Raw genomic sequence first — 18,639 nt, 5'->3', positions numbered from 1 at the left:
ATATTATCTCTAAGTATCCTTTCCATTAATTTGCCCACCACTGACGTCAAACTAACAGGTCTATAATTGCTAGGTTTACTCTTAGACCCCTTTTTAAACAATGGAACAACATGCGCAGTACGCCAATCCTCCGGCACTATTCCCGTTTCTAATGACATTTGAAATATTTCTGTCATAGCCCCTGCTATTTCTACACTAACTTCCCTCAATGTCCTAGGGAATATCCTGACCGGACCCTTTATATTTCTCAAAAGTGTCAGTACTTCCTCTTCTTTGAATCTCATAGTTTCCATAGCTACTCTACTTGTTTCCCTTACCTCACATAATTCAATATCCTTCTTCTTGGTGAATACGGAAGAAAATAAATTGTTCAATATCTCCCCCATCTCTTTTGGCTCTGCAGATAGCTGTCCACTCTGACTCTCTAATGGACCAATTTTATCCCTCGTTATCCTATTGCTATTAATAAAGCTGTAGAAACCCTTTGGGTTTACTTTCACCTTACTTGCCAAAGCAACCTCATATCTTCTTTTAGCTTTTCTAATTTCTTTCTTAAGATTCTTTTTACATTCTTTATACTCCTCAAGCACCTCATTTACTCCATGCTGCCTATAATTATTGTAGATCTCCCTCTTTTTCCGAACCAAGTGTCCAATTTCCCTTGAAAACCATGGCTCTTTCCGATTTTTACTATTTCCTTTCAACCGAACAGGGACATAAAGATTCTGTACTCTTAAAATTTCACCTTTAAATGTACTCCATTTCTCTTCCACATCTTTCCCATAAAACAAAATGTCCCAATTTACTCCTTTTAAATCCTTTCGCATCTCCTCAAAGTTAGCCTTTCTCCAATCAAAAATCTCAACCCTAGGTCCAGTTCTGACCCTCTCCATAATTATATTGAAACTAATGGTATTGTGATCACTGGTCCCGAACTGTTCCCCAACGCATACCTCTGCCACCTGACCCGTCTCATTTCCTAACAGGAGGTCCAGCACCGCCCCTTCTCTAGTAGGTACTTCTATGTATTGCTGCAAAAAACTATCCTGCACACATTTTACAAACTCCAACCCATCCAGCCCATTTACAGAATGTGTTTCCCAGTCTATGTGTGGAAAATTGAAATCTCCCACAATCACTACCTTGTGCTTACTACTAATATCTGCAATCTCCTTACATATTTGCTCTTCCAATTCACGCTCCCCATTTGGCGGTCTATAATACACCCCTATAAGTGTTGCTACCCCTTTCCCATTTCTCAGTTCCACCCAAATAGCCTCCCTAGACGAGCCCTCTAATCTATCCTGCCAAAGCACTGCTGTAATATCTTCCCTGATAAGCAATGCAACACCTCCACCTCTTGCCCCTCCAATTCTATCACACCTGAAGCAACGAAATCCTGGAATATTTAGTTTCCAATCACAGCCCTCCTGCAACCATGTTTCACTGATCGCCACAACATCATACTTCCAGGTGTCAATCCAGGCTCTAAGTTCATCCACCTTTCTTACAATGCTCCTAGCATTAAAATATACACATTTAAGAAACCCACCCTCTCTTATTCTCTGTTTATTGTCTTTTTCTTCTCTCTCCCCTACATTTTGGGTCAGAGTGCTACCATTCTCTGCCTCCTGCCTCACACACTGACTGCTAGCTTTCCCAATTTGAGTCCCTCCCCCCAACCATACTGGTTTAAAGTCTCCCCAGTAGCCTTTGCAAATCTCCCCGCCAGGATATTGGTCTCCCTCGAGTTCAAGTGCAACCCGTCCTTTCTGTACAGGTCGCACCTTCCCCAAAAGAGGTCCCAATGATCCAGAAACTTGAATCCATACCCACTGCACCAGTCCCTCATCCACTCATTTATCCTCCACCTCGCTCCATTCCTACTCTCACTGTCGCGTGGCACAGGCAGTAATCCTGAGATTGTTACCTTTGCAGTCCTTCTCCTTAACTCTCTACCTAACTCCCTAAATTCTTCTTTCAGGACCTCTTCTCCTTTTTTACCTATGTCGTTGGTACCTATATGTACCACAACTTCAGGCTCCTCTCCCTCCCATTTCAGGATTTCTTGGACCCGTTCAGACACATCCCTGACCCTGGCACCAGGGAGGCAAACTACCATCCGGGTCTCTTGTCTGCGTCCACCGAATCGCCTATCCGACCCCCTGACTATAGTCCCCCTGACTAGAGTCCCCTATTACAATTGCCCTCCTCTTCTTTTCCTTACCCTTCTGAGCAACAGGACCGGTCTTTATGCCAGAGGCCCGGCCGCTGTCGCTGCCCCCAGGTAGGCTGTCTCCCCCACACTTACTCAAACATGAGTACTTATTTTCAAGGTGTACAGCCACCGGGGTACTCACCAGTCCCTGCCTCTGCCCGTTGCCCTTCCTAACTGTGACCCAGTTTTCTGTCTCCCGTGGTCTTGGAGTAACCACCTCCCTGTAACTCCTATCTATGACCTCCTCGCTCTCCCTGAGCAGACAGAGGTCATCGAGTTGCTGTTCCAGGTTCCTAACACGGTCCCTTAGGAGCCCCATCTCGACGCACCTGGCGCAGATGTGGACGTCTGGAGGGCACTCAGACTCCATGACCTCCCACATCTGACATCCAGAACAGTAAACTGCCCTGGCCCTCATTCTCCCCCTTATCCGAATACAATAAAGCCTTACCCGGGATACAAGCCAATCAGCTGCTTCCTCTAGTCCTGTAACGGCTGCTTCCTCTAGTCCGTTCGACCAATCAGAGGCTTCCACCAGCTCCCTTAATTTGAAGTGTGGTCTGCCAATGGAACGTTGCAGATTTTGGTCGCTCCCTCTGTAACGGCTCCTGGGCCTCTGTTGAGACAAGCCCCGCGATGGGTTTTTTAACTCACCACACGAAGGTCGCTCCTCCCTCTGTAACGGCTCCTGGGCCTCTGTTGAGACAAGCCCCGCGATGGGTTTTTTAACTCACCATACGAAGGTCGCTTCTCCCTCTGTAACGGCTCCCGGGCCTCTGTTGAGACAAGCCCCGCGATGGGTTTTTTAACTCACCACACGAAGGTCGCTCCTCCCTCTGTAACGGCTCCTGGGCCTCTGTTGAGACAAGCCCCGCGATGGGTTTTTTAACTCACCACACAAAGGTCGCTCCTCCCTCTGTAACGGCTCCCGGGCCTCTGTTGAGACAAGCCCCGTTATGGGTTTTTTAACTCACCACACGAAGGTCGCTCCTCCCTCTGTAATGGCGACAAGCCCCGCGATGGGTTTTTTAACTCACCACACGAAGGTCGCTCCTCCCTCTGTAACAGCTCCCGGGCCTCTGTTGAGAAAAGCCCCGCGATGGTTTTTTTAACTCACCACACGAAGGTCGCTCCTCCCTCTGTAACGGCACCTGAGCCTCTGTGGAGACAAGCCCCGCGATGGGTTTTTTAACTCACCACACGAAGGTCGCTCCTCCCTCTGTAGGGACAGAAGCTGATGGTGTGCAAGGTACGTCTTGTTCTTGGGGTTGGGGATGAGGGGGGGCAGCTCGGGCTGTGACGTCTCCGGCCATCCCCATGTACAGGAGCTGAGACTGGGAACTGTGGGGTTGTTTGCAGTTGCAGAGGGAGGGGGCAAGGGCGGTACAGTTCCCAGTCTCAGCTCCAGTCCAGGGGGGTGGCCGGAGACGTCAGGACCAACGGGACACCGACTGCAAGCACGGAGATCCCAGAGACTCACAGCCAGCAGCAACTCTAGCCCAGCCCCGCTCCAACTCCAGAGGAACCCAGGTTGCGAATGAGGGGGCGCAGCTCGGGCTGTGGGCGAACTGCCACTTGTCGCTGTAGCGGCCCATCGGGGAGCGGGTTCCTGTTGGTTCTGACGTCTCCGGCCACCCTCCTGGACAGGAGCTGAGAGACGTCAGGACCACCAGAAGCCGCTCCCCGATGGGCCGCTACGGCGACAAGTGGCAGTTCGCCCACAGCCCGAGCTGCGCCCCCTCATCGGGACACCGACCCCCAGGCCCACTGCAAGCACGGAGATCCCAGATCAGCAACTCCAGCCCAGCCCCTCTCCAACTCCAGAGGAACACGCTCCCCGTAGGGGCAGAAGCTGATGGTGTGCAAGGTACGTCTTGTTCTTGGGGTGGCGCAGCTCGGGCTGTGGGCGAACTGCCACTTGTCGCCGTAGCGGCCTTCGGGGAGCGGATTCCTCTGGAGTTGGAGGGACAGGGAGACACAGCGGCTTTTGAGAATGGTGGGCAATCACTTCCAAAGTTCTGCCCACACAGTCAGTACACCTCTCCTACACTTGTCTCCCGCACTAAGATCATCTCGCAGAGAATGATCCCAGCCTGACCCTCCCTATTCTCTACTATTCTGCAAGAAAAAACTACAATGAAGACTCAAACTCGCGATCGAGTAACTGCCGGGATCGAGGCGCAAACTCGCGACCTTGCGGATATGAGCCGAGCACTCTACCACTGAGCCAGCCGTTAAAATCTACGCTAAAAATCTTCCAATCCGAAAGCCGAAAAATTCCGAATTACGAAAAGTGTCTGGTCCCAAGGCTTTCGGATAAAAGGTTGTGCACCTGTACTTGGATATCGTGCCTCAAGCCTGTTCCATGGTAGTGACAGATTTAATGACGTCCATAAGGAATCTATATATATTCTAGACCAAGTGCAGACCCATTGGGTCTGTTCCCCCAACGTGCGGTTGTGGGGGGGGGGAGGCGGCACGCAGCGTCACACACACTAACTATCCCCCCGCACTCACGCTAATTACCCCCTTGATAATTATATTAATATTATTAATTTGCTCCTTTTACCCCATAACCACCCTATCTACTGACGCATAGCCCCCAACTTGCAATCACATCTAGAGGGGGGGGGGGGCGGGCGGGGGTAGAGAGTGAGGGCAGAGAGAGATGGGGCAGAGGCAGAGAGAGAGACAGAGACACAGAGAGAGGGGCAAGAGGGATAGGGGGGTGGAGAGGAGAATAAGAGGGAGGGTGGGTGAGGGGGGAAAGGTGGGGGAGGAGGGGAGGAGAGAGAGAGGGTGAGAGTGAGGGGGTGCTGAGAGGGGGGGTGAGGTGGGGAGCAGGGAGGGGGAGGGAGAGAGGAGGGAAGAGGGTAGGGGTGTGGAGGGGAGGGAGCGTGGGGGAGGGGAGAGAGGGGAGAGAGGGGGGGAGGGAGAGGGGAGGGAGAGAGGGGGGAGGGGGGTGGGAGAGAGGGGGAGCAGGGAGTGGGAGGGAGGGTGGAGGGAAGGGGGTAGGGGTGTGTGGAGGGGAGGGGGTTTAGGGAGGAATGGTGAGGGAGGGGATGGAGGGGAGGAAAAAGAGGAGAGAGGGAGGGGGGGAGAGGAGAGGAGAAGGGGGAGAGGAGAGGGGGGAGGAGAGGGGGGAGGAGAGGAGGGGTGAGGGGGGGAGGAGGGGAGAGGGGGAAGAGGAGAGGGGGGAGAGGAGAGGGGGGGGAGGAGAGGGGGGGAGAGGAGAGGGGGAGGCGGAGGAGGGGGGGGAGAGGAGAGGGGGAGGCGGAGGAGGGGGGGAAGAGGAGGGGGGGGTAGAGGAGAGGGGGGAGGACCTAAAAAAACATTTTAGAACCAAAAAAGACACATTCTGCAAACATTGTAGAACCAAAAGAGACACTTTTTGCAAACATTTTAGAACCAATAAACACTTTGTGCAAACATTTTAGAACCAATAGACACATTCTGCAAGCGTTTTAGAACCACTAAGGACACTTATATTTGAGTAGACATGTGTTCAGTGTTATTCACAGCTCAGAGAAACGTGACCCTCTGCCTTCCTCCAGCTTGCAGACACTGATTGAGGTACACCACTTCCTGGTTTTATAGTCCCTCCCCCCTGCCGCCAACAGGGGCAGCAGAGAGAATGGGGAATTTTGTAAAATCATTAATATCTGTCATTTTTCATCGACGGGAAAAATCCTCGGCACACAAACGGCGGAGGGGGTGCTCTGAGCAAGGTGGCCAAAAATCACGGCCGTAGGTGGCGGCGTTCTCTCGGAAATCGCAGCACAGATGGCCAAAACCGGTCAAGAACAGACTTTTAGTAATATAGATGTAGCGGAAATATAATTTGATGGTTTCAGACTTTGATCAATTCCAATTTTGGTGAAACTATTGATAACATTTAATTTTATTACTTTAATGTAGTTCAAATAAATTTAAGTTGAGTGTGATAGTAAACTGTTGGGGGTACTTATTGTGCAATTATTACACTGAATGCTACAAATCACTTATAGTAAGGTAGTCATCAAAAATATTTGTCTAGTTATGTATTGCAGCAAAACTTCACTGCTGTATTCTGCAAATTTTAATAATTTAAGAAAACTCTGTTTCTTTTTAAAAAATATAGACCTGGGGAGCCACCATTAGAACAAGGCTGGATTCCATTTATTGGAAAAGCAATCGAGTTTGGTCAGGATTCTTCAGGATTTATTGTTTCTTGCCAGAAGAAATTGGGAGATGTCTTCACGGTTTATGTGGCAGGTGAGTTTTCTAATGGAATGCGTCCAAATGACAATTAAAATAATAATAGTGTGTTAAAATAGTATAAAATAATTTTGTTGTGGTCTATCTATATGAACCCCAAATTTTCTAGTAACTGTTTCATTTATGGAAATGGCAGTAAATGTTTTCTTCAGAAAATAGCACCATGCGCCAAAACCCAAGCATAAAAGGGGAGAAGGACATTTTAAGGTCTGAAGAAGGGTCTCGACTCGTAACGTCACCCATTTCTTTTCTCCAGAGATGCTGCCTGTCCCGCTGAGTTACTTCAGCTTTTTGTGTCTATCTTCAGTTTAAACCAGCATCTGCAGTTCCTTCCTAGACATTTTAAGGTTGGTTTTGCAAATGAAACTCTTAATATTTCCATTCCATGCCTAACCATTTTGATTGTTAAAAAACCTTGTTGATTATGCTAAGATTTTTTTTGCATTGTTTATTTTCTCTCTTAAAAAGAACTTGTCAAAAAACTTGGGGGGACCACTAAACCAGTTCATTTGGAAACACAAAACGATGGTTTGAGTTCTAGCAAGGCAGTGTCTCGGGAATGCAATTTCGCTGATTGCAGTTTTCAACATGACGAGCAAATGATTGTCGTGCTGAAGAGTTGCAAGGGACATGAATGTCATCTTAATAAAGAAATTAAAAAGCACATCTTTCTGCAAGAACAATGTAAATTTCTGACCTGTCGCGGAAATAGTTCTCTAATTGGTATTGTGTGGTGGTGCAGCAGAATCGTTTTCCCCAAACGTCATTCCAGCGAAGCAATACTGTACATCATTGTCAACAGTTCAGCAAAATCTCCCTAATAAGACAGTGATTACATAAATGCTGTGTTTCACTACAAAAAAAAATCTACCTTGTTCAATGCGTCTACCAGAAAGGTTTTATATTTCTCATACCTTTGTCCCACTAGATACAAGGAATGATTACCAGAAAAGATAAATTGCATTCAGCTGATGTATACAACATGCATTTGGAGATTACTGGAGGTGACAGAAAACAATTGACCTATTTCAGGAGATTTATATTTTTCTTCTATTTTAAAATTTGCACCACAAAAATTGACTGACCTAGATTAATATTTGCTTGAATTCTTCTTTTTATGTTAATAGCATTCACCACACTTTTTAAATAATTTTAACTTAAACATCACAGAGCTAAAGAAATTTCAGGTCCTCATACCAAGAGCCACTCTGTTATCACCCCTTCTGTTGTTCTCCAGAGCTTATCCCACCAGACTTCATGGGAGCATTGTAGGAGAACCTAATTTTCCTGGAGTAGCCACGTGTATTAATATTTCAGGCAGGCCTGTAGTGATTGCCTTCTTCATGCCAATAGAAAATCAGTTGTCTTGACTGTCATGGGGGAGGGGGGGTGTAGGCTGAATCGATTCTAGTCATGCTCTCTTTCATCACTTGTATAAGGAGCGTGATCATTTGAAAACTTTTAAAAATCTTTTCCTTTTTTGGAACCATTTCACTGACAGAACTACAGATGTTCACTAGGATCCCAGTACATCTGAATTCATTTGGCATGACCAGATTCCGCCATGATATTTAGCCTGGTGGAGGCTATATTCCTAACTCATGGATTTTGCTAGTGTCGACTGGGCTTGCGGTGGAAAGTTCACTAATATCAAGAAGAATTTTAACACGTGCGTCTGGCCACGGGTTTCCAAACCAGCCCTACCCATAATGCAGCAAATGCTCTCAATACTGTGAGTTAGTTACTGAGGAACAGGTATTCCACCAGAAACTGAGGGGCTTTGCTTCTGGAAAAGTGCATAGGTTCAGTGCAGGTTTTTGAACATCTCTCTGGCTTATTGGCAATGCAACGTGAATTATTTTTTCATCCCATTATGCTGCATAAGATTTCAGCCTATGTGAGTCAGACAGTAATGGGCCTGTCCCACTTACGCGACTTTTTCGGCGACTGCCGGCATCCGTCATAGGTCATTGCAGGTTGCCGAAACTTTTCAACATGTTGAAAATCCAGCGGCGACCAGAACAAGGTACGACTCTTTGGGCGACTACTCACGACCATACAGGCTTCACCCCGGGACATGTCGCCAGGGTGTCACCTCTATGGTCATGAGTAGTCCCCTCAGTCGCCTAAAGAGTCGTAGCGTCTTTCTGGTCGCTGGTGGATTTTCAACATGTTGAAAATTTGTGGCGACCTGCAATGACCTATAACGGGTGCCGACAGTTGCCGTAAAAGTCGCGTAAGTGGGACAAGCCCATAAGAGTATTGAGTATAGGAGTTGGGAGGTCATATTATAGTTGTACAAGACATTGGTGATGCCACGTTTAAGGTGTTGTGTTCAGTCTTGGTCACCCTGTTATAGGAGAGATGTTTATAAGCTGGAAAGTAGGCAGCCATGATTTATGATGATGTTGTCAGGACCCGAGGGCCTGAGCTATAGGGGGAGGTCGTGCAGACTAGGACTTTATCTCTTAGAGCACAGGAGGAGGAGGGGTGATCCTATAAAGGTGTATAAGATCATGAGAAGAATAGATAGGGTAAATGCACAGCCTTTTGCCCAAAGTAGGGGAGTTGAGAACTAGAGGACATAGGTTTAAGGTGTGAAAGCAGGTATGAAAATTTTAAAACTGCGATATTGGTCAATTGGAGAAACTGTAGGTCAACAAGATTTATTTTGAATCACAAGATGTTTTGGATGAACTCTGGTTTTTGCAGATATTCAGTGAAGTCTAAAGGTAATAACAGCATGGATGATTATTCCCAAAGTAAATGAACTTGAAGCAGTGAGATCTTTTGAGCAATGTTACATAAATAGATACTCTTAGTGATGGCATAGATATGTGATCTAATGTGCCTTTTCTAATTCAAATATGCAATATCAACGTGCCAAAAAATGTTTCATATAGTTGCTAACAAGGTGAATGAATTTGAAAGTGACAGAAGAGGGTTTGTATCAGAGATTGGAAATGATAGGTTTGGCATTCTCAATATTTAGTTTGGTTTATTGTCATGTGTACCGAGGTACAGTGAAATTTTTTTGTCGTGTGCCATCCAGTGAGTGGAAAGACAATACATGATTACAATCAAGCCATTTACAGTGTATAGATACACGAAAAGGGAATAACGTTTAGTGCAAGGTAAAGCCAGTAAAGTCCGATCAAAGATAATCCAAGGGTTACCAATAAGACAGACACTAGTTCAGGACTACTATCATTCAATATCAGGCCAGATTTCACTGGTTCTTGAATCAGCCAGCTAGCATTTAGCCAGTTAAATAGTACTAAGTCCCAGACTTGCTGATGGATTCGGGACAATGAATCAGTCAGCTTACTCTGCTATTTGATTCCTAATGACTTGAACTAGGGCATGGTTTAGGGGTGAGGGTGGGGGGTAGGGGTTCAGGGAGGATGTGGCAAAGTATAACAGGCTGGTAAAGCCCTGTTTTGCGGAGGATGTCCAGGATTTGCATTGGGGAATCATTTGTGGTGCAGGTTCAGAGCTCCTTTGGATTTCTGAGGAGACTGTAGGATAGTGAGTGCAGAGCAAATGAAGTTAAAAAGTAAAATTTTCGTTTAAAAAAAAATAATAGCTCTAACTTATTTATCATGATTTCATAGTTTGCTTATTATTTCTATATTTGAGTTGGTTTGAAAGCTATTGAGTGACATGCACCTTTGCAACCTAGCAATGTTGGGGGCAATGCTTTGCCTACTTCAAGGCCTCAGGGGCTGTTCCCATTACGTGACAACCTCAGTGTACCACAGGGGGCCCTGCTGCCATCCATGTCATCACCAGTTTCCTCGAGTCCTTCATGGTTGCTAACACTAGGGAAGTTAAGTGGCAGAATGACTTGACTGATTCAGCATTTATCCCTGGAGCCTAGGACATGCCAAGGGAGCAAGACTCAGGCTATGTATCAAGATGATGGGGAAAGAAGGAGAAATTCTGGGCAGGGGTCCTGGGTCTGCAAGACTGGAGAAAATCTACGCTTGGGTATTGCAAAGAGAATTGAATGCAACATCTCCAAATTTGCGGATGACACAAAGCTGGGGGGCAGTGTTAGCTGTGAGGAGGATGCTAGAAGGCTGCAAGATGGATAGGCTGGGTGAGTGGGCAAATGCATGGCAGATGCCGTATAATGTGGATAAATGTGAGGTTATCCACTTTGGTGGCAAAAACAGGAAAGTAGACTATTATCTGAATGGTGGCCGATTAGGAAAGGGGGAGATGCAAAGAGATCTGGGTGTCATGGATCACCATTCATTAAAAGTAGGCATGCAGGTGCAGCAGGCAGTGAAGAAAGTGAATGGTATGTTAGCATTCATAGCAAAAGGATGTAAGTATAGGAGCAGGGAGGTTCTACTGCAGTTGTACAGGGTCCTGGTGAGACCACACCTGGAGTATTGCATACAGTTTTGGTCTCCTGATCTGAGGAAGGACATTCTTGCCATAGAGGGGGTACAGAGAAGGTTCACCAGACTGATTCCTGGGATGTCAGGACTTTTATATGAAGAAAGACTGGATAGACTCGGTTTGTACTCGCTAGAATTTAGAAGATTGAGGGGGGATCTTATAGAAACTTACAAAATTCTTAAGGGGTTGGACAGGCTAGATGCAGGAAGATTGTTCCCGATGTTGGGGAAGTCCAGAACAAGGGGTCACAGTTTAAGGATAAGGGGGAAATCTTTTAGGACCGAGATGAGGAAAACATTTTTCACACAGAGAGTGGTGAATCTCTGGAATTCTCTGCCACAGAAGGTAGAAACATAGACATAGAAACATAGAAATTAGGTGCAGGAGTAGGCCACTCGGCCCTTCGAGCCTGCACCGCCATTCAATATGATCATGGCTGATCATCCAACTCAGTATCCCGTACCTGCCTTCTCTCCATACCCTCTGATCCCCTTAGCCACAAGGGCCACATCTAACTCCCTCTTAAATATAGCCAATGAACTGGCCTCGACTACCCTCTGTGGCAGAGAGTTCCAGAGATTCACCACTCTCTGTGTGAAAAAAGTTCTTCTCATCTCGGTTTTAAAGGATTTCCCCCTTATCCTTAAGCTGTGACCCCTTGTCCTGGACTTCCCCAACATCGGGAGCAATCTTCCTGCATCTAGCCTGTCCAACCCCTTAAGAATTTTATAAGTTTCTATAAGATCCCCTCTCAATCTCCTAAATTCTAGAGAGTATAAACCAAGTCTATCCAGTCTTTCTTCATAAGACAGTCCTGACATCCCAGGAATCAGTCTGGTGAACCTTCTCTGCACTCCCTCTATGGCAATAATGTCCTTCCTCAGATTTGGAGACCAAAACTGTACGCAATACTCCAGGTGTGGTCTCACCAAGACCCTGTACAACTGCAGTAGAACCTCCCTGCTCCTATACTCAAATCCTTTTGCTATGAAAGCTATGAAAGGTAGTTGAGGCCAGTTCATTGGCTATATTTAAGAGGGAGTTAGATGTGGCCCTTGTGGCTAAAGGGATCAGGGGGTATGGAGAGAAGGCAGGTACAGGATACTGAGTTGGATGATCAGCCATGATCATATTGAATGGCGGTGCAGGCTCGAAGGGCCGAATGGCCTACTCCTGCACCTATTTTCTATGTTTCTATGTTTCTATGCCAATTTAAGACAATGAAGAGGTCAGGAAAGGTGATGGTAAGATATGGTATCACAAGGTTCACGTGGGAATTGATGCCTGCCCTCTGAAAGATATTGGTGAGAGCACGGCATATGAGAAATAGGTGAGCCAAAAATAAATAGTTGAGGGGCATCTGTGGTAAAGATGCCAGCATGAAAAGGAAAGCCATTGCCTGTGATTCTCTAGATATCCTTAAAAAGGTAAGAATGGAACCAGCTGGGTGTAGTATTACTCAGCCAGATGAGGGTGGAGAGTTGTTGACCAGGAAGATAATTTCAACCACGTCAAAAGTTGGCAACAGCCGCAGAAGGATGAAGATAGATAGCTTTAGAGAGAGGATGTACAGTATTAATAGCATCCTGTTGATGCCAATCTGAAATGACTGACATAAATCAAGAGAAAGTATTGCAGTACAGGTCGTGTGAACAACAATGGGCACAGTTTTATTGTATAGCATCAGGCATGCAGAAGGAAAAGTGCACGGGATTCCAACTCAATAGTTCTTGCTGTATATTGCTGCCTGTTTAAATTAAAGTTTCTGGCACGGATGGATCATTATTTTGGAATGATGGTGTGATTAAAATTCACTCAAGATAGAATGTCATCAATGTGGCACAGCAGTAGTGTTGCTGCCTTACAGTTCCAGAGACCTGGTTATGTTCCTAACTACAGGTGCTGTCTGTATGAAGTTTGTACATTCTCCCTGTGACCACGTGGGTTTTCTCTGGGTGCTCCAGTTTCCTCTCATATTCCAAAGAAGTGTGGGTTTGTAGGTTAAACGGCTTATCTAAAGTGTCCCTAGTGTGCAGGGTAGAACTAGTGTGAATAGGTGATCATTGGTCGGCCTGGATTATGTGGGCTGAAGAGCCTGTTTCCATGCTGTATCTCTAAACTAAACTAAATAATTGTATTTACAGCTTCATTTGAGAGAACTGTATGTGAGATATTTAAAGAGATTTCCCCTAAAGCTTTAGCATGTTTACAGTTTTTGTTTTATTTCTTATAGGCAAATACATCACATTTATTTTAGATCCATTCCTTCACCAGTTTGTTCATCTCAACAAGCAATTAGATTTTGAAGAGTTTTCAACAATGCTGTCAGCAAAGGTTTTTGGTCACCCTCCATTAAATGACCCTAAGATTCCAGTATCCAATGAAGAGATACACAAGTTGTATTCCTACTTGCAGGGCGATGCATTAAATATTTTACATGGAAGCACAACAGAAAATCTTAAGAACATTCTGAGACAAGAGCAGATGAGATCAGCAGAATGGAAAATTGATTGTATGTATGACTTTTGCTGCCGTATTATTACTGAAGCAAGCTACGTATCTCTTTATGGAAGTGCTCCAACGAATGAACAAAAACAAATTACCGAATTAAAGGAGAAGTTTGTTCAGTTTGACAACTATTTTCCCTACCTGGTTGCAAGGATTCCCGTTGAACTTCTAGGCAATACAAAAAGAATTCGCAAGGAGATTGTTAGTTATTTTACATCAAAGGAATTGGATCAACGACTAAACATGGCACAATTAATACAAGCCAGAAAGGACTTGCTTGACAGTTATTCGTATCTTCAGGATGATCAAAAAGCAGGTAAGGAAAGAGATGAATAAATGTTGTTCTTTCGGCTCTGAGTCTCCAAATTTACCAACAAAACCCTAAAATAACTTGTGAAAGTCTTCAGATCATATAGAAAACATGCTTGTTAAGAATTATGGCTCCACACTTTGTTGGAATCATTGTCAAAGTGAATTTGAGTGCTATGCCTTTGCTGTTGAAATCTAACATTACATTTCCTGTCTCAGCCTAATTGATACAAGTAACTTTTCTAAACCATTATTGGTCCTGGGAATGAATCTTCACAGACTAATCAGTGCACAGCAGAATATTTCATAACTCAGCAATTTATCTCAGAGAGATAATAAAATTCCTAATGTTGAAAATGAGAATCCCACAGTGGGATAGATTTTCCGGAGGTAATAATGTCACAAAGTAAAGGGCCTGTCCCACTCTGGTGAGTTTATTTGTGATTATAGGAGAGTGCATTGGTCCTGTTGTATCACCAAAAATTTGGCATCCTTCGGCTAAGTAGAACACCTCGTACGACCTCCTTTGACTATGTAGAGAACCTCCTACGAATATGTAGAAGACCTCCTTCGACTATGTTGAAGACTAGCTTCGACCAGCTTATCTAACGCTATTTACGACTATCTAACACTATCTACGACTACCTTTGATTACCTTCGATCACCTACGGTATCATGCTGACCTACTAGGACCTACTTCGACTAAACCTACGAGTAAAAAAGTATCGATTTTTTCCATGCAGACCAATTTTTACTCGCAGAAAAATTTTCAGCATGCTGAAAAATGTTCCTCGTCCAAACTGAGGCTGCGTGTATTAACCACTATGCGGGAACCTCTATCGACCATGAAGGAGACTTACCCGTGACCACCTACGACCACGTGTCGACCATGCTGCGAACTTGTGGCGAGCGCAAACTCTCCTAAACTCGCAGATGAGGTCGCCATAGTGGGACAGGCCCTTAAGGCTCCAGCATTGGTGTTGAGAACTGCTGACATTGTCGCCTTATCCACCCTGACCTGTCTCAACACCTTGAGCCCTTCTCCGTCCACAGTTGGTTTTTGTTGGTGCAAGCATATTCTGCATATCCTCCTCCACACCCCTCTCTCCAGTGTTAATATTTTACCTACAGGGCAGCATGGTGGCGCAGCCGTAGTGTTGCTGCTTTACAGCGCCAGAGACCCAGGTTCGATCCTGACTACAGATGCTGTCTTTACATAGTTTGTACGTTCTCCCCGTAACCGCGTGGGTTTTCTCCGAGAACTTCGATTCCTCTCACACTCCAAAGACGTACAGGTGTGTAGGTTAATTGGCTTGGCATAAATGTAAATTGTCCCTAGTGTGTGTATGGGCTGGCTTGTCAGTTAACCAGGTGAAAATCATAAAGAGAAAAGGATGCTGAGAGGCAATAAGATATGTCACATTGTGTCTAGACAGTGGAAAAGCTAATGGAAAAGAAAATATTCATATGTGTGAAGTTTTTGTGTGGTCCTGCAATCGTTCTGTGTGCATTTTGGGGAAGAATATTTTCTTCGTGCCCAGATCCATTGTATGATCCAGGCACACAATCAGGAGAGGAGAGCATATCTGTAAAATAATCTATCCATTTATGACTCAAAACGTTAACCAGAATGTTTTACACTGAAGGAAAATACGTTTAAGATGCATGTCCCATTCAATGTTAATGACAAATACAGAAAATGGCAAACATTTTAAAATTTAGGTTAAAGCTAAAACAAATTGACATTTTATGTTTAGAAGAAGACAATTGTGTGACCTTGAATGTTTTTTATAATATTTGGAGTGAGTTGATATTGTAATATTTTTAGCCTGCAAAAGCCTTCTGAGATAATTGAATTCAACTTTTTGCTGATGTGGTAAAACAAGGCACTTATAGCTGATAATGAGGCAGATTTAACAGAGCTACATTTATCCCTCCCGCCTTCAATGTAACATTACTTTGAAACTGTCCTCATTAAGCAGAAAATTAGACTTCAGAAGCCTATTGGTCCTCATTAGCATTCACTGATCCTTGGCTGGGTCTTTGTCCTAACATCTTTTAATTAGCACACTGCAAATCTAATCAGTGTAATAAATGCTATTAATCTTCCTTTTCACTTATTTTCTCACAGCACATCATTTTGCCTTCCTGTGGGCTGCTCTTGGAAACACGATTCCAGCTGTATTCTGGACCCTGTATTATCTTGTGAAGAACCCAGAAGCCCTTGCCGCCGTGCGTGCTGAAATTGACCATGTGTTACTGGCAGCAAGTCAACGACCAAGCGCTGACTTCAACATCAACCTCAGCAAAGACGATTTAGACCACATGGTGACCCTAGGTAACTCATTTTAATTTGGAAACGGGAAATGGCTAGTGCAGTGCTGCTCAAAAATGTGGAGGACACAATAGAGGGCTGTTTTCACCAATCATAGATTATGCATGTTCTCATATACAGTGGAGACAGTTTAATTACTTGTACACATCAGTTAGGTTCTATGATCCTACTCTGCTCGTGAATGCAAGTGAGAATGGACTCCCAAAGTGTTGACCCTAATTCTCTCTTTTAAAGCAGCTCAATGCTGTGGGTGAGAGACTGCTTAATTAATGAGAGATTCTAAATCGAGTGACTGGTTAAACTTTTCTTTCCGGTTGAAAACTGTAGCAGTTCATTATAAATTTTATTTATTTTTAATATAATGTTGAAGGACTTCACTTGGTCTTGATGTAGCATACTAGTGCTAAATTAACTGTTCTTTTAATAAGCCAAAATTAATTGGGAACATTTCAGGTTCAAAGTTCCTTACCACATAATGCTGCCTACAAATTGAATCACTTGAGTCCTGATTAAAAGATTTCATTAATCATGTTTAATTAATTCATTCTTTTAAGTACTTACTGCTAAGTTTATAACAGTCATCTTGATACATTTTTTAAAAGAAATGTAATACTTTATAGAAATCATGAAAACAAGTTAATACTCTGAATCGTATATAAAATTAATATCTGCAAAGTCTATTCCTTGCGTTGTTACTTCATTTGTTTTTGCTATTTTCATTTTTATTCTAATAATCGCTAACTTTTTGGATGATGACTCGATTTTTTTTAAAAAAACAGCTCGATTATAATGAAGCACAATCTAGGTTAAAACCATCCAGTACACAATGTGTTAAATCTTTATATTGGATCTGACATCCATTTTGGAATGAGAAATGAAGACATATGATCCTTTTAATCTTGGGAGTCAGCAAAACGGAAAAAAATCCTCCAAGGAAATGCATGATCTCATTTGAGAACAGCAATCACACCTTATCTGACACCAGCTTCTCGTTTGCTTCAGGAAGCAGAGTAATTTCAAATGCCCAGCATTTCAGAATTGGGACACTCAAAAGGCATTGTAATAAAGGCTGACTTCTGGATGTCTTGATATTGTGGGGTTGCTAAATACAGTAACCTATCAATGTACCATTTTCTGATACCCTTCATGTTTCAAAGTGTCAATCTCGTTGCACTTTTATCTTTCAGAAACTTTTGAGTTCAAATGCCACTCCACAATTGAAAATAAATCAAAGCTGCTACTTGGGCCGATTAGGAAAAGGGGAGATGCAACGAGACCTGGGTGTCATGGTACACCAGTCATTGAAAGTAGGCATGCAGGTGCAGCAGGCAGTGATGAAAGCGAATGGTGTGTTAGCTTTCATAGCAAAAGGATTTGAGTATAGGAGCAGGGAGGTTCTACTGCAGTTGTACATGGTCTTGGTGAGACCACACCTGGAGTATTGAATACAGTTTTGGTCTCCTAATCTGAGGAAAGACATTCTTGCCATAGAGGGAGTACAGAGAAGGTTCACCAGACTGATTCCTGGGATGTCAGGACTTTCATATGAAGAAAGACTGGATAGACTCGGCTTGTACTCGCTAGAATTTAGAAGATTGAGGGGGGATCTTATAGAAACTTACAAAATTCTTAAGGGGTTGGACAGGCTAGATGCAGGAAGATTGTTCCCGATGTTGGGGAAGTCCAGAACAAGGGGTCACAGTTTAAGGATAAGGGGGTAATCTTTTAGGACCGAGATGAGAAAAATATTTTTGGTGAATCTCTGGAATTCTCTGCCACAGAAGGTAGTTGAGGCCAGTTCATTGGCTATATTTAAGAGGGAGTTAGATGTGGCCCTTGTGGCTAAAGGGATCAGGGGGTATGGAGAGAAGGCAGGTACAGGATACTGAGTTGGATGATCAGCCATGATCATATTGAATGGCGGTGCAGTCTCGAAGGGCCAAATGGCCTACTCCTGCACCTATTTTCTATGTTTAAGTGCAACATTGCACAGTCCTAAGTTTGAGAAATTGAACTAATTTCCTAAAGCCCCTGTCCCACAATGCGAGTTCACCCAAGAGCTCTCTCCGAGTTTAAAAAAAATCAAACTCCTGGTACTTCATCACGAGTATTTTTTTACTCTTGGAAATTTTTCACACTGTTGAAAATATTTCACGAGTTTCCGCATTTCCCGAGTACCTGCCGTTAGCATTACGAGCCGCTACGAGACATCCACGAGCTCCGACGTACCTGCTACATACATTTTACGCACTTACCATCAGTTTGATTTTTTTTTAAACTCGGGAGAGTTTTTTAAACTCAGGAGGTACAGGGACAATATGTAGCAATGTTACAAAATTTTGAGATTTAAAAAATCAAGTCTAATTTATCGCATCAGATAAAGCATAAAAAGAAGTTTAATTTGACACCTAATTCACTTTCATATCTCAAGTATTTAAAAAGTTATGGCCATTTTCATACTCGGAAATTAGCATCTTGTTCCCTATTGATTTTCTATGGACATAACAAAAAAGCTGTGATCGTGGACAGTCAAAAGCCCATAACCTTCTTAAAAATTAAGAGAACTGAATGAAATTTTCAGTTATTGTAGATTGAACCATTC

The 18,639-nt window shown here is 44.0% G+C and overlaps 1 protein-coding gene across 1 annotated transcript in view; it reads left to right on the top strand.

The window, feature by feature from the left end:
- LOC116972309 (cytochrome P450 7B1) overlaps positions 1-18,639 on the top strand; it is a 239,688-nt gene that overhangs the window by 193,875 nt on the left and 27,174 nt on the right. The window contains exons 2-4 of the mRNA XM_033019797.1: positions 6,339-6,472; positions 13,119-13,709; positions 15,834-16,040. Of these exons, the coding sequence (XP_032875688.1) occupies positions 6,339-6,472; positions 13,119-13,709; positions 15,834-16,040 (932 nt within the window). The remainder of the gene's footprint in view (positions 1-6,338; positions 6,473-13,118; positions 13,710-15,833; positions 16,041-18,639) is intronic.

This window comes from Amblyraja radiata, chromosome 4 (genome assembly GCF_010909765.2).
Source record: "Amblyraja radiata isolate CabotCenter1 chromosome 4, sAmbRad1.1.pri, whole genome shotgun sequence".
NCBI lineage: Eukaryota > Metazoa > Chordata > Chondrichthyes > Rajiformes > Rajidae > Amblyraja > Amblyraja radiata.
The sequence above is the reverse complement of the archived record's forward strand: the minus strand, read 5'-3'. Positions and strand labels throughout refer to the sequence as shown.